This window comes from Gorilla gorilla, chromosome 19 (assembly GCF_029281585.2).
Source record: "Gorilla gorilla gorilla isolate KB3781 chromosome 19, NHGRI_mGorGor1-v2.1_pri, whole genome shotgun sequence".
Taxonomy (NCBI): domain Eukaryota; kingdom Metazoa; phylum Chordata; class Mammalia; order Primates; family Hominidae; genus Gorilla; species Gorilla gorilla.
Genome location: NC_073243.2, coordinates 43,283,468 through 43,306,388, shown reverse-complemented (window position 1 = coordinate 43,306,388; position 22,921 = coordinate 43,283,468). Strand labels below are relative to the sequence as shown.

Sequence of the window (22,921 nt, the reverse complement as noted above, 5' to 3'; positions counted from 1 at the left end):
CTTTTTAAAATTTCTTTTCCCAGCATCATCTTTTTCTTAGATAACCTTCAGCACTGAACTCCTTATTACTCAGCCCTTTCTCCTGGATGCCCTCTCTCCTCCTCACTACAGTGCAGCTTTAATTAAATCTCCCACTGCTTTCTTTCTCTTTAATCACTCTGCAAAGGACAAATTCCAGTAAGCTTTCACTCATTGGAGGTGGAAGGACAAGAATCCAGGCTTTACCATGGGAAATACAGAGAGGTACTCATGTTATTTTAAAACACTTACGGTACTTTACTATTTAATAAATATTTAAGCCCCTACTGTATGTCAAGCACTGCACATTTAGGTGTGAAAAATATTGGGGAGGTACAGTGAACAGGACAGACATGGCCCCTTCTAAACTTCGTAAGTACTCATTCAAATTAGGAGAACAAAATCCCTCTCACCAGAAGGACTAAGGGGTACCTCAGTGCACGCTCATACGTACTGCTTCATTTATTGCACTATCAAACTGTCTTCCCATCTTTGAATCTCCAAGACCTCAAAGTATATGGCACCTAGTAGGCATGGAACAAATGTTAATGGTGTAATGGATCGGGCATTTATTTTGGTGCATAGTAGGATAACATTTTCTTCCCCTTTTGCTGACCACTTTCTCCTCCAATTACTTAGTAATCCTCCTCTCCTCACAGAAATTCTTTCAGGTTTTGTGGTCTGTATTTTCTTTAGCCATTACTACACTATTTTTAACAAGGGTAGACATATATTTCTATATTTGCTCTTCTTTTACAGGTTTTTATGTAGTACGTTCATCTACTCATTTTTTTCAACTATTCATTTTTTTCTAGGTAAGTTAGAATCATGGTTGAGGTTCTCCCCTCATGCTGTATTTCCCTAAGGTGCATATTAAAAGTACACATTTTATTTAGGAGAAAGTGTCATCCTGTGGCATCTAATTTTTTCTTCCAGAAACATTTTTTATATTCAGTCTAATGATTCTGGTATTAGTTTCTCTTTCTAAAGTGTTTTCTTTTCCTTGTAGTTAACCCATATTTTTTTTATGATTATACCCTTTATTTTAGTTTTTTTTTATGTTAATAGTTTCTTCTTTTACACCACCTTTTCTTGTCATTGGCAGCAAAACTGGAATTTTATATTTTTCTGTGGGATCCATTCAGGGCACTTAGCTGTTATATTTATATTAATTCTAATAGTTTTTCAGTTGAGTCTGTTTGGTTTTCTAGATACAAAATTATGCACAAATAATGATAATTTTTCATCTTTTTCAACACTTTTACCTCTTTTAGAACTGTCATATTGCCTAGAATCTTATTCCAAATCAGCATTACATAATGATTATGGTAGATGTTTTTTTCTTATAATGCTTTTACTGCCTTATTAAGATAAATCTAGACTGTTAGTGTAAAATATGCTCTCTAGTATAAGAAATATTAAAATTTAAAATGCCATATAACTGAAAATTGGTTTTTAGTTACATGGTAATTTTGTCACATAGTGCCTTGTTCATATTTAAGTGAAAGCTTCTTGCTATCCAGAAAGAGAAAACGGCTTCAAGATAAGAAAAAATTGCCAGAATTTAATGGACCTGTATCTTTTAATCAGAAGAACACTGTCTAATTGGCTTTACAATGGTAATGATTGTGTTCTGTTCATGAGTTTAAAGAGGAGTTGGGCAAAGGTCCACCAGGCTGTCTGTTGAAAACCCAGGGAAAACCTGGGAACAGGGCCGAATCTGAGATACACCAAGTTACACCTGAACCATAACCAGCCTTTACTCAGCTCAGCCATGACTGCACTAAGGTGATCAATTCTCTATCTGCCTATATGAGGAAGAGTAACACCCTCTTGTAGAAAATAACATCCTTTAGAGCATGTGTTCTCAGTAGGCACAAGATTGGTTCTTCCAGTGTGAAACAAATATTAAATGGTACAGTGATTTGTGGACCTTCAAAAACCCACAACACATAAACAGATACAACTGGCAGGTTGGGGAAATTAGTAACAAAAAGTCTATTAAAGTTCTTTATAGAGATAATAGTGAAAAATAAAGGTTGGGGAACACTGATTTAGAGCCTTTTCAGTTTTTTAGTATAATACCTGATAATTAAAAGTTATAGATATTCTAAAAGACAAAAACATGTGACCAAAAGACAGTAGACAGACAATATAATGTGCATTTGCAATTTTGCTCCAGAGATTGGAGTTAGAACATATGGACTTAAAAATACATAATTAATGTTAACTTATATTAATCAGTTAACAAAATATGTAAAAGAAAAACAGATGGAAATTTGGAAAATTTCATCAGAGAATTGAAATTTGTGAAGAGAGAAACAAATAGAAAACTGAAAAGCATAGTATCTGAAATTAAGAACTCTCTGGATGGGTTTAAAGTTAATTAAACACAGTGGAAGACAGGATTAGTAAACTGGAAAACAGGTTAATAGAAAATAATCAAACTGAACCAGAGAGGAAATAATATATACACGTATTCCACTTGCAAACTGTTTGCGAAGTACCATGTTTTTCCATATCCTTGCCAAAAATATGTATTTTAACAATGTTTATATTTTGCCAATTTCTGTGTAAAGTGATATCTCATTGTTAATTTAATTTGAATTTCACTAACAACGTTTTACCTTTTCATTGTATTTTGCTAGTTAGTTATTCTTTTCTGAGAAATACCAATTCATATTTTGCCATTATGTATCTGGGGTCATTTGTATCAATTTGTAATTTTTTTCTGAGGTAATCTTTTGTCATTTCTGTTACAGATAAATTTTCTAGATCTATATATAAAACATTTGTGATGAATATACTGTTTTATTTTACAACAAATCTGGATTTATTTGTATACAAGATACCTCAGACATATTGCTGGGTTTTTTTTTTTTTCCCCAGACCACTGCCGTAAAGTGACTGCAATAAAACAAATATCACAATAAAGCAGCACACAACTTTTTTGATTTCCCAGTGCATATAAAAGCTATGTGTAAACTATACTGTAGTCTATTAAGTGTGCAATAGCATTCTGTCTACAAAAACAATGTACATTAGCCAGGCTGTGGTGGCTCATACCTGCAGTCCCAGCTACACAGTAGTCTAGGGCAGGAGGATGCCTTGATCCTAGGAGTACGAGGCTGCAGTGAGTTATGATCATGCTCCTACACTCCAGTCTGAGCAACAGAGCAAGACCCTGTCTCATAAATATATATGTATGTGTATATATATGTATATATGTATATGTATGTATATACACACACACATATCTTAATTTAAAAATACTTTATTGCTAAAAAACAAGATCCTGTGAGCCTTCAGCAAGTCTTAATCTTTTTGCTGTTGGAGGGTCTTGCCTTGATGTTGATGGCTGTTGATTCATCAGGGTGGTGGTTACTGAAGGTTGCGGTGACTGTGCCAATTTCTTGAAATAATTCAACAATGAGGTTGCCACAGCAGTGGACTCTTTCTTTCACAAAAGATTATCCGTAGCAGTCAATGCTATTTGGTAGCATTTTATCCACAGTATAACTTCTTCCATAATTGGAGTCAGCCTTCTCAAACCCTGCTATTGCTTTATCAACTAAGTTTATGTAATATTCTAAATCCTTTGGTTTTATTTCAATGTTGTTCATAGCATCTTCATTAGGAGTAAATTCTACCTCAAGAAATAACTTTCTTTCTCATCCATAAGAAGCAACTCTTCATCCGTTCAAGTTTTAACATCAAATTTTAACAATTCAGTCACATCTTCAGGCTCCATTTCTAATTTTCTTTCTATTTCTACTACATCTGCAGTTCCTTTTTTCACTGAAGTCTTGAAACCCTCCCAGTCATCTGTGAGAGTTGGAATCAATTTCTTCCACACTTCTGTTTAGGTTGCTATTTTGACCTCTTTTTATGACCTTTTTAGAAGGATTTCAATGTACTTTGCCCAGATCCATTAGAGGAATCATTATAGCCACCATAAACTTAGGAAAAATATTTCTTAAATAACCCAACTTGGGAGTCAGAATTACTCCTTAATCCATGGGTTGCAGAGTGGATGTTTTGTTAGCAGGCATGAAAACAACATCAATTTCTTTGTACATCTTCAGTAGAGCTCTTGGGTGACAAGGTATGTTGCCAAAGAGCAGTAATATCTCAAGAGGAATCTTTTTTTCTGAGCACTAGGTCTCAACAGTGAACCTAAAATATTTCATAAATTATGCTGTGAACAGATATGCTGTCATCTAGGCTTTGTTGCTCTATGTATGGAGCACAGGCAGAGCAGATTTACCATAATTTTGAAGGGCCTTGGGATTTTCAGAATGGTAAATGAGCATTGGCATCAACTTAAAGTTACCAGTTGCATTAGTTCCTAAAGAGGGAGTCAGGCTGTCCTTTGAAGTTTTGAAGTCAGGCATTGACTTCTCCTTGCTAGCTATGAAAGTCCTAGAAGGCTGTATTGTCTACATTGATAACATGTTGTTTAGTGTAGCTAGATCTTCTGGACATCTTGCTGCAGCTTCTACATCAGCACTTGCTGATTGCACTTTTATGGTATGGAGATGGCTTCTTTCCTTAAACCTCTGCTAGCTTCCATCTTACACAGCTTCCTCAACCCTCTTGGCTCTCTTAGAATTGAAGAGAATTAAGACTTTGCTCTAGGTTAGGCTTTGGCTTAAGGAAATGTTGTGGCTGATATAATCCTCTATTCAGACCACCAAAATTTTCTTCATATCAGCAAGAAGGCTGTTTCACTTTCTTATCGTTTGTGTGTTCACTGGAGTAGCACTTTCAATTTCCTTCAAGAACTTTTCCTTTGCATTTACAACTTCGCTACCTGTTTGGTGCAGAAGGTCTAGCTTTCCATCTGTCTTGGCTTTTGACATTCCTCATGAAACATAATCGTTTTTAGCTTTTGATTGAAAATGAGAGATGTGTGTCTCTTCCATTTTCACTTGAACACTTAGAAGCCATTGTAGGGTTACTAAATGGCCAAATTTAATGTTGTTGTGTCTCAGGAAACAGAAACGCCTGTGGAGAAGGAAAGAGATGGGGGAACGGCTGGTCGATCAAACAGTCAGAACACATACAATTATCAATTAAGTTCATTGTCTTATATGACACTGTTTGTGGTGCCCCAAAACAGTGATAAAAATAACATCAAAGATCATTGATCATAGATTATCATAAAAGATGTAATAATAATGAAAACATTAGAAATATTGGAAGAATTACCAAAATGTGACATAGAGGCATGAAGTGAGTACATGCTGTTGGAAAGATGGTGCTGATAGATTTGCTCTATGCAGGGTTACCATACATCTTCAATTTGTTAAAAAATGCAATTTTCTGCAGAGCACAATAAAACTAGGTATGTCTATTCTGAAAATTATACTGGAAGACTAAGATGATAAAAAATTAGCTTTCACAACATATTCTAAACAACATTGATAAGCATATAGTTATTATGTTCTATATTCCAGACTGTCATACATATTTGTATGTGCATGTTTCTGATAGTACCCATGGTAATTTAGCTTGATGACAAAAGCTGTTGGGGAATCCCAGTTAAGTTTCTTCATGACCACCTCCTTGGTCTTGGATTAATTATATCAGGTTACTTTATGCTTAAAAATTAATATAACCATTGTCTGACTTGCAAATTTAAAGTTATTTAGGTATAACTAGCTAGTGGCTGTCATGCAGTGTGAAATATCACTGTTGATGCTGATATGAGAATGTGGGTGAAAGAGAGAGTGAGCATGTTGTACCCTTCCAGATCTAAAGCTGTTTGATTATTGGCATACATGTGTACAGAAAAATGTTTATTGATCTCTTCCTGTCATGATAAAGTAGCCATGATCGATGTCATGCTTCCAGTGTTTGAATAAGGGTAGTTATGTCATGAACGATAGTATAATATAGGGATTAGTTCTTTTGCCTTTGGAGGTTGACTTTCTTAGTCCATTCAGGCAAGTATAACAAAATGTATAAGCTGGGTGGCTTATAAACAGAAACTTATTTCTTACATTTCTGATGACTGAGAAGTCCAAGATCAAGATGCTGGAAGATTCTGGTGAGGGGCTCTTTCCTGTTCATAGATGGTCATCTTCTTGCTGTGTCTTCTTCATATGGCTGTAGGTAGAAAGCGGTGTGGCAGCTCTTTGGGGCCTCTTTTATAAGGTACTGATGCCATTTATGAGGGTCCTGCCATATGACCTAATCACCTTCCCCTTCCAAATACCATCATATTGGGGGGTGGGATTTTGGTGAAATGCAAACATTCAAACCATAGCACTGGCCATCTCCATTCTACCTCTTATCACCCCACTTAACATTAGAAGAGTTAAGTATCCCTTCTATGTCTTAATTTCATTACCGGTGAAATGAGGTTGATAATAGTATCTACCTCACTGAATTAAATGTGATAATGCACGTTGGGTGCTAGCCCAGAGCAACCATTTATAAATGGAAGCTATGGTTAGTATTTCTAGCAAAAATGCATGTTCTCATTGTGTTTAGTGTACAGGGTATTAAACAAGACTCTGAGATAAAGTAATATTTAAAGGTGCTTCCCCATTTTATAAAGTTAATTTTTTTTAAGCAAGCATTGAGTACAGGGAAGTTTCAGGAGCCTAAATAGATCTTTTCATTATCCCATGTACTCTATAGCATAGAGTTGAAATCTATTTATATAAAATTAAGATAGTAGCAAATTTCAAGAGGCTCATTTGTTTAATGGAACGTCTTGGTGAATGCATTTCTCCAAGTTTTGTGTTTAAGCAAGAATTATTACTAATAATACTTAAAACTTTTTAGTATTTATTTGAATAACTTTATTATCTCTCCAGGAACACTAGGATATCAGTTACAGTGCTGGGAAATGTGTGCTCAGAGAAAAAAAGTGCTGCCTTTTCCCTGAGGCTACACTTAATGAGCATGCCTTTTTTCCCAAAGAATCAAAGTTAGAGCATGATAAATGAAAGAAATTTCAAAATCATTATGCAAAGTGTGTTTTATATTCACTGGTCTTCTCTGATGAGTCAATTTCCATTTTTAAGGAATCTCAAGCATTCTTATAACATCAATCTTGAGTTTGACATAGAGGTTGAGACTTCTTAAAGTACAGGTAACCATCTCCCCGTTCTTTGCTCTATTGATTTGTTAGAGTTGACGTGTAAAATTCCTAGTTTTAAAACATTTTGAGGGTATTTTCTGATTTTGCTATTTTTAAAAAATAGTTTACAATTCCTATTTCCTTCTGAATATCTTTGGTGCGGCTATTTGCTTTCTGCATGGCCACATGAGTTGCATTGCATCTGTTTCTAAAATAATGTGTTTAATTTTCCACCAGTACTGCAAGTTGGTCCTGAATTGCCTTATATGATAAACAAACAGATTTGTAAAGTTGCTTCAAAGGTCACCATCTTCTACTCTTTGGTGGTGGTTCTGAGTACTTTTAAAATAAAAATTTTCAAAGCCATCTTTAGATGATACCCTTGCTTTCAATCATGATAATGAAATTAAAAATGTTATTAAATTGGTAGTAACTTGGCTTTAAATTGAAACTCTAGATTAGCATAATAGAAGGCTCTAGAACTTATTTCTAAATAAGACTTTCTTTGCAAGAGATAGCATTTGTAAAGCATCTACCAGAGTAGCATAATAAATCTCAAATCTCTTGCCTTATTTTTCTTTTTCGCTTTCTAATATTTGTTTTGTATTACTTCTGATGTCTCATCTCCCTGTAGTTATAGAAACACATAGACTTATACCTAGGTTCTGTTATTAGTTTCTTATTGCTGTGTAACAATTTATTATAAACTTAATGGCTTAAAACACTCATGTATTATCTCACAGTTCTGTCAATCAGAAGCCTAGACAGGGCTCAGCTGGGTCCTCTTCCAAGCTCTCCTGGCTGTTGGCAGAATTCATTTCCTTGCAAGAGTAGAAGCGCTTCCATGTTCTTTGGGGTTAGCAGTTCTCTGATGCTTCCCCTTCTTTTAAAGGACTTATCTGATTAGGTTAGACCCACCTAGTGTAATCTCCTTTTTGATTTAGTCAAAGATGATTGACTGATAGCCTCGTTATGGGAGTCATATCCCATCCTTTCCACAGGATCTGCTCACAGTTCACAGGACCGTGGGGATTATACAGAGTGTCAGTCATTGGGGAGGTCTTAGAATTTCGCCTGTCATATCCTGGGTTTTAAAACTTTTATATGGGGAAAGTCATTTAAGGAAGAAAGTAAATGAACATCTGTTGACTAGGTTGCTAGGTACAATGGTACGACTTCCATTTTATAAATGAGTAAAACTTAAATTTGCAGAGACTGATTGGGTCGAGATATCACTGACTTAAAGGGCTGAACAGGCATTCTTAGAGGCAAAAGCTCCAGTTGAGTGAGAGTCTGGTTTTTAGTTGGTTTTTCCTAAGCAGTTCAAGTTTCAAATGAACTCTTTTTAAACAGTTCACGTTCAGGGGTTGTTTAAAACCTATGAACATATTTCCCCACGGAAATCATGCTATAAATGATAAGTCCTCAGTTGGCTCCACAAAATCCAACTTTACACATACTATCAGGAAAATTATCTTCAGATTCATCCAGAACCTCTTGGGGCCTAATCCCTGTGCCCCATGAAGGTAACTGAGGTCTTACGGCTGACTTGTGTGGGGACTGCCCCTCAGAGATGAAAGTAAACTATGACTCATCCAGGGACAAGGAGAAGCACATGCCGTGCCCTTAGCTGTCTCTGTGTCTGCTGGAGGTAGGTGAAGGCACTGGCTGCATCCACTCTGATTTGGTAGGGAAAGCTTCTAACACTGAGCATTGGGATCATATTTAATTTGTCAATTAGTTAATTGTGGTATACCCTATATACAGAATCTTCCTGGCTGAATGATCTTTTATAGAGAATCATTATGTAGTGATAGTAGGTTTTTAAATGGTGTCCATTAAACTTACACATAACTTGCACAGCAGGTTATGTGCTAAACTATTTAATGAGCATTTTTATCCTTCAGCTAGTTTCTTCAACTATGTCCCTTTGAATCCGTATAAAGAGATGGCTTATAAGGTTTATTTCAAACAGATATTTGTGTGTTAGGTAGAAGGGTTTCAAAATAACGCAGCCTCTCTTTTTCTCTTCTTCCCATCTTGAGTTCTCTCACGTTTTTCCTGTCTTTAAAATGTGCTTGAGAAAAGAGGGAGAAACATGAACAATTCCCAGGGAATCCCCACAGGAAGGAGGAACCACTCTCAAACTGAAATTATTGAAGAGAACCATCATGCTGCTCATGACTGGAATACAGGGGAGCTGTGTGTGTGGAAGGTCAGGCAGAAGGTGACTGAGAAGGAAATAAGTCAGAGGAAGGAATATTTGGTTTTATTTTTCTTTAACTCTTTTTGTTGCTTTGGTCTCTATTTTTATATCTCAGTTTCATGCTTTGTGACTTAGATGAAATTATTGAACTTCTTTATAGCTCTTACGAACAAGATATTGATGTTTGCCTAAATTTAGACCTTTCCTAATTCTAAATTTTAGTTTCTTTTCATTTACCGCCTCAGGTAAAATAAATAAATAAATGAATTCTATTCCCTTTTGATCTTCATTTCAGGTTATTCAAAATGTATGGCTGACAGCCTTCAAAGGAATGATACAGGCATTGGATGTTTTATTCAGTATATTGCTGCTCTGCCCTTTTGTGCAGCTATTCAAATTGCTATAGAAGTGCCTGAAAGGTTGTCATGGGTTTTGCCAACAGTAAATGACAAGCGGTAATATATATGGTGAATGTTCCAGGTGTATTGGAAATTACCATTGCAGCTTCTATTTCATGGAAGTTTGTTTTTCACGTAATGCTAAAAGTTCAGTCTAAATTCTTTAGTCAGATAGATTCAGGTCTTATCTCACATGTAATATGTGGAGTAAAAATAATTCAGAATGCATTACGAGTCGGGAATGCATAAAAGCACATAGTAACTTTTAAAACAGATTGTTTTTAATAATTCTGTGCCTTTGGGACAAATGACATTCTTTTTTTATGCCCTCCCCACTTTAGATGTCCACTTTCTTTTTCATTGGCTGCAGTGAAACTTTGGAAGATCATTACCTTAGTGCCCCCTAATGAGATGCAAATAAAATGAATGATTACAGCTTGATTATGGTCCAGTATTTATGGGGCTCCTGGTAACTTGCTGCATAAATTAAGTATGTGAGTAAATTCTCTTAGGGACAGTCAATGTGAGAGTATTTTACTTTTCTTTCTTATTTTTTGTGATGTACTAATTCTTTTCACCTCTGGATTCCTTATTGTTGTTTCTGCCCTAGAAGAAGTAGGACCGTGGAAAATGAGTATATTTTTTCTGCATGACTTTTATGGTCCCTGTAGGGTTTGGACCAGACCTGAGTTGCTGCCTGATCCTGACATGTCAAGGAACATTGAAATAAAGGAATATGGTTTGTTTTCTTTTCTTCCTGTGCCCTATCCATCTCCGTACAAAGAAAAATGTATGAACATTTCTCTCTTCTGCTTTTTCTTATAAAGCACATCAAGTTTCCAGTCTGAGCTTTTGTGGAAATCACAGTGTAATGGGTGAACAGTCTTCTCTGATTCTTCGAGGTTTTGAGTATTTTAAGCTTTTTATTTTGCCATCTAGATATTGGAAGCTAACCTCCCACTCACTTTACTACTCAACGCTGCTTCTCTGTGCAGCCTCTTTCTAGAATTGTTATTATAGTGAAATATCCATAGGAGTCTCTTCCTTGCCTTATATAATCCTCCTCCGACCTGCAAAGCATTTCCCCATGGCAGGAGACAGATTTTTCCTAAAGCTTGCACATGTTGGCAAAGCCTGGTTGGGTAGTGTATCCCGGACCCCACGGGAAAAGTAAGTTGATTTTTTATTTAGATTTGAGATCATGGGTATATTTTAATTCTTAATGTTGGGTCTCAAGAATTTCCCCTCTTTAGAGTCAGTAGCTGATGATGTGAGGAGGCAGCATGAGATTGAAATTGGTAAAGATACATTAATACTTATTTAATAATCTCACATTGCCTGGAGACTTTTTTAAAAATCTAATCTCTTTCCCCTGCAAAATACAAAGGAAAATAGAGTGTCTGGATGACAGTATTCTCATATAAAGTGGACTGTCTCTCTTATGCACAAGCCAAGTGTCACAGGTTCCATTCCATCCTGCATACCCTGCATATAAAGAAGGAGTGGGTGATGAAGGAGGCTGGCAGCTTAAAGACTTAAACAGGCTGAGGGACTAAGTTCCCAAGTTGGCTGAGCAGATAGAAAAGGAAAGGCAAGACGAGAACCCGTGCCACATTCCAAATTGGATTACCTGTTAACAGAGCCAAAGACCGAGTTCCAAAGAACCAAAGTTGGAGTGTGAGGATGATAAGATATGTGTGCAATCTGATTCCAGATTTTAGATTATCTAGAGGGGGGAAGGCACTACTAGCGTTCATATACAAAGTCTCTGTGTAGTATCATCAGAGATTGCTCTTCAGTAGCTCTCTGCTTGTTTGGTTACCGACACACATATTACATGTGAGATAAGACCTGAATCTAGCTGACTAAAGAATTTAGACTGAACTTTTAGCATTAGGTGCGGCTGGAGCTGAGTAAAACATGGCAAGCTGGACTTCTTAAGATGGCCCAGAGTAATTTGAATTTCTCTAGTCAAGAATGGGTAAATAAGCCATCTGGAAATAGTCTCCCAGTTGGATTTAACACCCCTTGTGACTATACTTTTAGTAATCTTTGTTAGCTAATTAGCTCTTTGCTTTGTGAAGTATTTATTGAGTGCCCACTCTGTGTGCGAGCATGGTGTTAAGCACTTAATATAAAACAGTGACTGTAAAGACATGTGGCTCCTGCCTTCATGGGGCATTTAATTCACACCCCCCAACAATTTTTTAATAGCACTTTTGAAAACATTGCATAAAGTCAGATATGTATATATTAGATATACATGCCAAAAGGTAAGCTGGAGGTACTTGTCAAAGAACTATGAATGCAAACAATAACAAATAGACAAAAATATTAAATTAATGAATACATTACCTGGAAAAATACTACTGGAATTGTGTTGTCAAACAACTTGTCCATACTATGATCTGGAAAAGCACAGCTTACTACAGTAGAAAGAATGCAGTAGTTGGAGTCAGTACTGATTTCAAGTCCCAGCTCAATCACTTATTAACTGTTGATGTTGGGCAATGATATGGTTTTGCCCTGTGTCCCCACCCAGATCTCGCCTTGAATTATAATGATCCCTACATGTCAAGGGCAGGACCAGGTGGAGATAATTGCATCATGGTGGTTTACCTCATGCTGTTCTTATGGTAGTGAGTGAGTTCTCGTGAGATCTGATGGTTTTATTATATAAGGGGCTTCCGCCTTCACTCGGCACTTCTTTTTCCTGCTGCAATGTGAAATAGAATGTGTTTGCTTCCACTTCCGCCATGATTGTGAGTTTCCTGAGGACTCCCAAGCCACGCTGAACTGTGAGTCACTTAAACCTCTTGTCTTTATAAATTACCCAGTCTCAGGTATGTCTATTAGCAGAGTGAGAACAGACTAATACAGGCAAGTAATTAATTATTTTGGTCACAGATAGTCTGTAAAAATTATCTCTTTAAGATTCTTTGTTTTCTGTTATACTTAGGGTTCTATATTTTCCCATGGATTTGTCTTTTAATCCTATTTTTCGTGGTTCTGATTTAATTTACTTTTAATTTTCTACTTTGCTTCATTTGTTGGTTTAACAAAAAGTTACTGAGTAGTCTGTGTATGTGTGTATTCTTATGTATTGCCTCAAATCCTAGATGGCATGATGCTGAGTATAAATAACTTTTTTAAAGAGGGAGTATATTTGAGAAGTGTCTGAAAGCTGTAAAACCTCTAAAATAGATTCTTTGCTTTACGAGAGCTGCAGCTTGAGACTTTGAGGAATCCCCAAATTCACAAGCTTGGAGAATTTTCACAAACTGCAGCCAGCACATAGGAAACAGAACATGATTCTTGCCTTAGAACTCCCCTTTGAAAATCCTGCCACTACCTCACCCCACCCTACCCCACCCCATATTCCACCACCTTAACCACTATCCTGACTCTAATAGCATAGGTTGCTATTAGAACTTGAAGTCGTATATATAAGTAGAGTCATAGGGTAAGTCAACTAGTATACTTTCTTTTTTTTTCTTTTTTTTTTCTTAGTTGTGGGGAATATACCTAACATAAAATTTTTGTTTTAGCCATTTTTAAGCATTCAATTCTGCGCCATTAAGTACATTCACAGAGTTGTGTAAGTATCACTGCCATGCATCTCGAGAACTTTTTCATCTTTCCCAACTGAAACTTTTTCCATTAAACACTAACTTCTCATTTCCCCTTCCCCTAGTCTCTGACAATAGCCATTCTACTTTGTCTCTATGAATTTGACTACTATAGACTAGCCAAAATAGAGTAGTACCTACCCAGAGTAACTAGCATAATAATATTTGTCCTTTTGTGTCTGGCTTATTTCACTTAGTGTAATGTCTTCATAGTTTGTCCATGTTGTAATATGTGTCAGAATTTCTCTTTTTAAGGCTGAATAATATTCTCTTGTATGGGTAATACCACATTTTGCTCATCTATTCATCTGTTAATCGAAGCCTGGCTTGCTTCCACTTTTGGCTATTGTGAATCATGCTGCTGTGAAAATGGGTATATACATATCTGAGTTCCTGCCTCCATTTGTTTGGGTATATACCCAGAAGTGGAATTGCCAGATCATATGGTAATTCTATGTTTAAGTTTCTGAGAAGCTGCCATACCATTTTCTGCATCGGCTGCACCATTTTACATTTCCGCAGTTATACTTCCTTTTGCTCAACATTATGCTTAACATTATGTTTGCAAGGTTCATCCACATTACTGCATGCAGTTGTGGGTCATTCAGTCTCATTGCTGTGTAGTGTTTCATCATGTAAATGTGCCATAATGTACTTAGCCATTTTACTATTGATAAGCACTTGGGTAATTTTCAGTTTTGGGTTATTACAAGCGGTGCTACTATTAGAGGGCATTTAAAAATTAGGCCTTAAGGTTCTGTAGCTTTGTTATTTTCTTATGGAAAGGAAAGCATTAAATCGAAGACATTATTTGAACAACAACTCATAAAGCTTTCAGGTTGTATCACTTGGTAATTTTTGTAGCACAAGTGATGGAATACCCAACCCATGTTATCCTAAGAAAAGGGGACTTGCTTATCCATGACTGGAAAGTTTAGTTGTCCAGCTTCCAGCAACACTGACCTTATTCCTTGCCTCCTGGGCACATCAGTCCAACCTCTGCTTTTGTCACATCTTCTTCTCTGTATCTCTTGAATCCCTCTTTTATCTTATGGGAAATCATGATTACACTGGGTCCACACAGACAGTACAGAATAATCTCTTCATTTCAAGACTCTTAATCACATCAGCAAAGCCCCTTTTGTCATGTAAAATAATACATTCACAGGTTCTGGGGATTGCTACATCTTTAGAGAGGCCATTATTTTGCCTCCCATGGTGTGTGTGTGTGTGTGTGTGTATGTATGTGTGTGTGTGTGTGTGTGTGTGTGTGTGTGTGTGTATTTTTTCCCACTGATGAACCAATGATAATGTTCCTCTCCTTTATAACTTTGTGCTTTTCTTTGGAGTTAGTAATTGGGGTGTTTTTCTTCTTTTTAGATTTTATGTAGCTGTCATGAATCCTTTCCACACTCTTCAATAGAACTATAAAACTCTTGTTGGCACTTTCTATGTTATCAAACATATCAGATAACCTGTAAGTTTTTTTCTCAAAGCCTCTTCCTGGACCCTCCATTTTTTCTGTTCCAAGCTGGACGGTGTGCTATCTAGGTCTCCTGCATGGCGGCAGTTTTTGGTGATTTTCCTCACCCTCATTAACATGGTAATTCCCTTCGTCTCTCCATGTTCCGCCCTTTCTTTGATCTCATGCATTTCTCTTAAATGGTTTGTTTCATTGTTCATGTGGAGCATATCCTGCAGGAGCTTCTTGAGAAGAGGTGTACAGGTGGCAAACTTGACACCTTAGATGACAATGATGAACCCTCTCTGAGGAGAAAGGGACCCATGTTGTCTGGGGAAGGAAGAGAAGCAGGAGAGAAGGATGAGAAAGAGACAGATGAGGAAGAGAGGAAGATGTTTCCACCCTGGTCTTTTCTCATAATGCCTCTGTAGGCCAAAGTCATGTCTTAGTAATTTTGCTTCTTTAATGCCTTGCCCACAGTGAACACTTAAGATATGTTCTTCGGTGAATGAACACATACAGATAGCCTCATATTTCCTGCTCTTTGAAGTGGTAGAGAGTCCTTAGAAGCCATTAGCCAGCTTCTTATAAAGACCTGCTTGAAAAATGAACTCCAGTTATTAAAAGATGCCACCAAAATTATATCTGTTTCTTACCTCCTCATCATATAGAACATAAATCTGATCCCCACCCCCCGCCATTAACTTTTATTCTACTCTCCCTGCTTCGCCAAATGATACAATCCTTGAGACCCAAACTTGCATATGGTTCATCTTTGCATCCCTGATAATGCCATGCATTGTATAATTCTCACTAAAGATTTGTTCAATGACTCTTCATCACACACACGGCCTTTCTGATGTGCATTGAATGAGCCTGCCTTGTTCCAGCGTCAGAGGCTTTACAGTCGCTGCTCCCTTTGCCTGCAGCACTCTTTCCCCGACTCTCATGACCTGGCAATTTTCATCCTGCAGATGAAGCTTGCCCATCATCTCATCTTCCCAGCCCGATCTAAAGATACTGTCTGTTCCCTGACCCACTGCCCATCATCCTGTGATGGGAGTACCTGTCATTATCAGAAATGACCTTATGTGTGTCTTTATTTATTTTCCCTGATAAATGGAGACTCTATAGATGTACCTTTCTGTCTCATCCACTGCTGTATCACCACACCTAGAACAGGGGCTGCTGAATAAAAGTGTATTAAATGAACGATATGAACTGTTGAGAGAATGACAATGTTAATAACTTCATCTAACCTTTGCAGGCTTATGTGAGTGGTTAGAGAGCACATACACATTTACCTTCTTTGAAAGTTTTCCTCAACCATGCACACTTTTTAAGAATATATAAATAATTGAACATTCAGGGAACACGATTGCCCTAAGATTTTGTGTGTTCCTTATGGATACCTTGGATCTAGAAAGGAAAGAGGTGAGAAAATATTGCATTGGGGAGATCTGTCCCTTGAATTTCATCTGAGAAATCAAAACTCGTACGTTTAAATCCTGTCTGCCCAGGTGCCTCAGACACATACAACTGGCTTTAGTCTTGTGTCAGCCTATTTAACTGTGCCCTCAAAATAAGCAGTTGTGAAGCTTATTTTGTATGTAGTTTGGATCATATTGCTTTTAAGAATTCCATATCTAGGTTGCTGTTCCTGTATGGCATGGAGACCCTGATAATTAGGTTTCTGTAACTTAGAGACAGTCTGAGGCTCTGTCTATAAAAAGCCGTTCCTCCTGAAAACGGGACAGAAGTATATACATACACTAAAGTAATATTCCCCGAGAAGAAATGTGGCATGAGAAGCAAAACAGTTCGAGTGCTCCTCCCTTGCCCCATTTGAGTGCAATTAAATCAGAATCGACATGTTAAAACTAGTCAGTGATGCCGAGGGTCCTGCGGAAATTGACCCTTGTCTCTAGAGCAAGATTTCTAGAATAGCACTTTTGATTTGGGGCTGGATAATTCTTTGTTGTGGGGCAATATCTGTGTGCTATAGGATGTTTGGCGGCATCCCTGGCCTCTACTCACTACATGCCAATAGCAGCAACCCCCTTATTCCCTGCTGCAAAGGGTAAAACCAAAAATGTCTTCAGACATTGCAAAACCTGGTTGAGAACTGTTACTCTAGAGAATGCATAGAAGGGATCTAGCCTTAAACCATTCCTCTGGGTTTGTTTAAACCCCATATTTCCACCATTAATGCAGCAGTGGTAGGGAAGACTCCTTAACTTCCACCTTGTCATATATATATGTCTTCTCAGTCATATCGAAGTACTGTGGTTTAAACCAATGTCCCCCCCCAACCCACCCACCTCTACTGATAAAAATATATCACACTACTCTAGTGTAGCCTTAGGTTCCTCTTCTGCACACACGTGTATACAGCTAGTCCATGATGTATACCTTCCAGCCGGCAAAGGTCTTTTCTGGGTCTTCATGTGGTATCTGAACATGTCCCAATTCTCCATTTTCTTAAGACCACTCTTTGAGGTCATTGCTCTGACACTGTTTAGTTATGTAACACTGTGGTGAGCTACAATTATTTAAACAATGAAAAATCTCCTGAATTGGTGGTTTCTGCAATATAGGGAGGGTCATTCATTCATTTTCAGCACATATTTATTGAATATTTGTGTGGGCTGCTCTTGGCACTGGGATTAAACAGCTATAAACAACACACAACACACTTGCCTTCTTGGAGCCTACACTCTGATAGGGGAAGACAGACAATAAATAAATATATGTTAGGTGAAAAATACATCAAGATGAGAAGAAAGCCTGGGCGTGGTGTCTCACACATGTGATCCCAGCACTTTGGGAGGCTGAGGCGGGAGGATCACATGAGCCCAGGAGTTCAAGACAACCCTGGCCAACATGGTGAGACCCCATCTCTACTGAAAATATAAAAATTAGCTGCGTGTGATGGCATGTGCCTGTAGTTCCAGCTACTCAGGAGACTGAGATAGGAGAATCGCTTGAACCCTGGAGATGGAGGTTGCAGTGAGCCGAGATCACGCTACTGCACTCCAGCCTGGGCAACAGAGCAAGACTCTGACTCAAAAAAAAAAAAAAAAAAAAAAGGGAGAAAGGCCAGATATAGTGGCTTATGCCTGTAATCCTAGCACTTTGAGAGGCCGAGGTGGGTGGATCACTTGAGTCCAGGAGTTTGAGACCAGCCTGGGCAACATAGTGAAACCCATCTCTACAAAAAATATACTCACAAAAATTAGCTGGGCATGGTGGAATGTGTCTGTGGTCCCAGTTGCTCAGGAGGCTGAGGTGAGAGGATTGTTTGAATCCAGGAGGTGGAGGCAGAGGTTGCAGTGAGCCGTAATTGTGCCATTGGACTCCAGCCTGGGCGACAGAGTGAAACCTTGTCTCAGAAAAAAAAAAAAAAAAAAAGAAACACTAGATGAGGGAGCCTTGTGTTTTCAAATAGGGTCAAGCAAGATGTAAAGGAAGTTCAGGAGCAGGATGTTTGGACATGTCAGGGGAGAAGAGTTCTAGGCAGTGGGAACCGTAAGTGCAAAGGGCAAGAGGCAGGAGTGTGCTTGGTATATGTGAAGGGTAGTGAGGAGTGTCAGGGAGGGAGCTGTAGAAGAGGGGATGTGGAGGTGTGGTATGAACATACCATATGGAGCTTTAGAGGCCTGGTGAGACTCTTCTTCAATTTTTTATAAGACAAAATTTCAAACATACACTGAAGTACAGAGAATGGTATAATGAACCCCTTATTTGCCTATTACCCAAGTTTAATAAATAGTAACCAAAGCCACTTTAATTTTATATACTCTTACTCCCCCTCCCCAGATCATTTGGAAGCAAACTCTATATGTATTACTTCATATGTAAATATTTTTGTATGTGTCTATGAAAGGGAATTAAAGGTGATCATGGTCCAATATTATACTTTAAAATGATTGGATAGTTTTATCAGATATCCAAACCATGTGTGTATATATATGCACACACATATATACATATACTCAATATATATTTCAGGCTGAAGTGTGTACATATACAATATCATGCTGATTATTTCCTCAATGCCTGATTGTGTGTGTGTTTGTTTATAGTTTTATTAGTTTGATATCAGGACCCATTAAAAAGTTCATATATTACAATTAGTTGATATGTCTTTTAAGGTTTTTTTTTTTTTTTTTTTTTTGGTAAAGACAGGATCTTGCTATGTTGCCCATGCTGGTCTCGAGCTCCTGGCCTTAAGTAATCCTCCCACCTCAGCCTCCCAACATGCTGGAATTACAGGCATGAGCCACTGTGCCTGGCCTTCTTTTAAACTTTGGGTTCCCTTTCCATCTTCCCCCCCCCCCCAATTAAAATTTTAAGAAACCAGGTCATTTGTTCTGACTTTCGTATCTAGCTTTTGCTGATCACGTCTCTGTGATATTGTTTAACACATTCCCTTGTCTCTAACCTGTAACTTGATATTTCGATGTAGAGGCTTAGTTGTATCCAGGTGTGCTGGAGTCTTTTTGGTAAGACTACTTCATGTGTGTTGTCTTGAGAAGCTCACAATGTCCAGGGTTTCTCTCTTTGTGATGTCAGCAGTCATTGATGATCGTGGCTTAGATTCCCTGGGGTTCTTTAGAGTCTACAAAATTTTGATATTTTACGACCGCAGTTCCCCCTTTATTCACCAATTGGAATGCATCTATAAAGTGAATGATTTCCCCATCTGTGAGGTGTAACTCATAGGGAATGCAGGGGATGTGCTTGATTCTTTCCCTGTATCAGTTTTCAAGATTACTGCAGCAGTTCTCTAGCATCCTCTCAAGGTGACGTAATTTTCTTTTCTTGAACTCGTGACTTTAAACATTTGATATGTTGTGATACATTACCATTGTTGTTCCTATTGATGCTTGATTATCCCATATGGGGCCAAATGTCCTAAATTTGTGGCTTTTACTCACAGGGAAGCTGTTGGAGGATTTTGAACAGAAGAGTGACATATTCTGAAAGAGATCACTCTGGAGTTTATGTGGTCACCAAGATGTAGAGGGTACCAGGGAGGAAGTAGACCAGTTAGGAATAATCTAGCCAAGATACAATGTATTTTGGGTCAATGTATTTTGACATTAGGTGGAAATAATGGTGGCATTCTGGATATTTTACATTGAAAGGAGGCTTATTTTGGAGTTTTGGAGGGCAGGATGGTGAGTTTTCTTTTGGGTATGTTAAATTAGGGGTAGTAAAAGGAAACTGAAGTGAAAATGTATTGTAGTCCATTGGCTATATGGAACTGAAGTTTACTTCAGAAGATCTGTGTGTAGAAGGCTATTGAATAATATTCTAATGTGTTTCCTGAGATGAAGGTCTACCTTAAAAGTTAAAGAATTTGGGGATTTCACTTTATTTTTTGTTATAGGGTGGTAACTGATTTTTTTCCTTTCTTTATCATAATCTGGCTGTGACACCCATGCTTTTGAGCTTTCCCCGACCAACTTTCCTAAGGAAAGTTGAGGCCTCTTCTTTGTGTTCTATTATATCTTGTTTGTTTGTTTGAGATGGAGTCTTGCTGTGTTGCCCAGGCTGGTCTCAAAACTGCTGGACTCAAGCAGTCTTCCCGCCTCAACCTTCTGAGTAGCTGGGATCCATTATATCTTTTTAGTATTTCCTTTTGTGATGCTTTTTTCTAGTAAATTACAATTACTTTTTACATCTCTAGCTGCCTGTCTATGGAGTCAGTGACTATATTTCAAGTATGGATTTGTTACCTCCAAAGGATAAGAGGATTGGTTGGTTCTGTGAGCTCACACTGAGAGATAAGCTGGTACCTAGTTAACAATGGGCATTAACAAATGCCCCAGAGCAAGTTGATAGTTAAGGATGTAGAAAAGAGTTCTGAGAGTATCCTATAAACCTCCACTGGCCCATATGCACCTTTGTGGAGTTAGAAACAGGTAGCCCTCCAGAAGGGCACACAGCTGAGGGAAACTTTGTGAAAATGAGAAAAATGGAGTGGAAGCAGCCCAGAGCCAGGTGCAGGCATAAAACCATGGAAAGCAGACCAGATGTTGGTTCCTACTTCCCTCCTTGCCCAGGGCACAACCTGAACAGCTACCTGTGGCATCCCTGCCTAGGCAGACCTCTGGGATAAGAGTAAGTTTACAGACCAGGATCTAATCCTATTCTAGCCACCAACTGTGTGCCCTCAGTTTCTTCATCTGTAAAAAGACAGAGTTTGACTTCATAGCCTTTGAAATATAACTGCTTGAATACACTTGCTATTTTACCGCAGTTTGGCTCTGTCTTTCTCTCTCTCTTTGCATGTGTGTGTATGTGTGAGAGAGAAAGAGAGAGAGAGAAAGAGAAAGAGATGCCTTGTAGTACTTGAAAATTAGAATTCTTGATAAAATAAAGCTCTAATTTGTTCTAGTGTTTCTTCTCAACAAACCAGGGGTTGCCAAGTTTTAAAACATTTTAAAATGCATTAGAGGAAGTGAGTCAGTTATGTTCTTCATACACTACAATGGAAGTACACTTAGTTCCAAGTTATGAATGCTGTGAAAAATTAGGTTCTTTTAATAAATACAAGATGAAACTTTCAGGCTTTCAAAATTCATGTTCTTTCTTTCCCTCCTTATTCATATTAGATTGTTTTTGTAAAGTATACAGCACTGCGATCTTAAAAATGAGCTTTTCGAAAATAAAAATCCAAGTGCCTATCTCTTGCATTTCCAGTTGGTAGTTTCCTATCATCGGGTTTGCCTGTTCACACAAGTCTTTGCCGCACAACGGAGTCTGACTTCCCCCAAATTAATGCAGTTAGTTTATTCCTCGTTCTGATGATTGCCATATATAGAGAAAGATCTAATTATTTTTATGTGGCACTATTCCTCATTTATTTCTTGGGGACTATGAGTGATTTAGTTAACTCCACCAAGGGAAGTGTAAGACGAGCCTCCTCAGGGTGGCTGAATTCTATTCGAGAGCATCACAGGGAGGTGGGGAATAGTTGACGTGTGCTGAGATAAACTCTTTTACAAGTATGACACTGTTGCTTTATTTTTTTGCCCCAGTCTGCAGGGTGAAAAGGACTTTTCATTTCACTGAGGTGAAAAGTGGGTCTGTGAGTAGAGCGACTTTCTTTAAAAAAAAAAAAAAAAATCAGAAACCAATTACTTGATATGCAGAGCTGCAAGCCTCGTTCCTTTAACAAAATCGGTGCAGTGTGCACTGCCGTTAACCTGAGGAAAGCAGCTGACATCTCTTGATTACGGCTAGAGGTGGAAGGACCCAAACTTGCAGCCTCCCCCTCCCCCTCGAGAGAGTGTTAGTCCAGTCCTTTAGAGAGGTTCGGTTTGGCTCTCTGTCATCACCGGGACGCTGGCAGGGAGTGTGTGTCATGGTTACAATAGAGTGTGCTAACATATAACAACCATGAAAGCCCAGCGGGAAAGGCTACAGATTCCGGGGCTGACCTTGGAGTAAGTATTGTCTGTCTTTAATATTTTAATGCTTTCTGCATGGCACTCGCTTTCTGGCGACCAATAGCTATTTAGCATTTGTTTGTACTGACAGCCTCAGAGCACTGCAGTGTGAGGTGGAGGAACATGTCTTAAATGCATGGCATTTGGTTTCAGCTAATGTGGACACCCAGACCAGCATTTTGCATTGCAGTCAGAGGAAAAGCATTGCTGCATATTTAAAGTTACTAAACCCCAGTTCTGGAAACATCTTAACAGCTCATTGTGAAAGAATGTATCAGTAGGCCATGGTGTATCTGTCTTTTTCTCCTTCTCTCTTACTGTTTGTTTATCCCTATGTTGCCTTTTTCTAAAGAAAGGCCTCTGTCTGCATTGAATAATAGAAGACATTACAATGGATTAGAGTGCAAGAGAAGGGTTATTTGTGACGTTCATTAGATGTGATCCATGTTTTATCTGTGCAACAGAATATTAATGAACTGTGGTACATTTAGAATCCTCTCTGCAGAATCTCCAGCCACCGCATGCAATGTGTTTACCTAGTTGAGCTGTGTGTTTGCTTAGCTGTTTTTTTTTTTAACCCATTAACTCATCTGACTGCCTTCTGATGTGATGTAGCTACATGAACATGTCCACATGTAATTTGTGGCGCAGAAGT

At 38.1% G+C, this 22,921-nt stretch overlaps 1 protein-coding gene across 14 annotated transcripts in view; it reads left to right on the top strand.

Annotated features, from left to right (window-relative positions):
• Positions 1 to 22,921, top strand: part of MAST4 (microtubule associated serine/threonine kinase family member 4) — a 569,247-nt gene that overhangs the window by 336,640 nt on the left and 209,686 nt on the right. For 4 of the 14 annotated variants that reach the window (XM_063700709.1, XM_055367644.2, XM_063700708.1 and 1 more), the window contains exon 1: positions 20,938 to 22,263. The exons of the other annotated variants lie outside the window; for them this stretch is intronic. In XM_063700709.1, coding sequence (XP_063556779.1) covers positions 22,217 to 22,263 — 47 coding nt within the window. In that variant the 5' untranslated portion in view covers positions 20,938 to 22,216. Of the gene's footprint in view, positions 1 to 20,937; positions 22,264 to 22,921 lie in introns of those variants that run through there. 14 annotated transcript variants of the gene reach the window in all.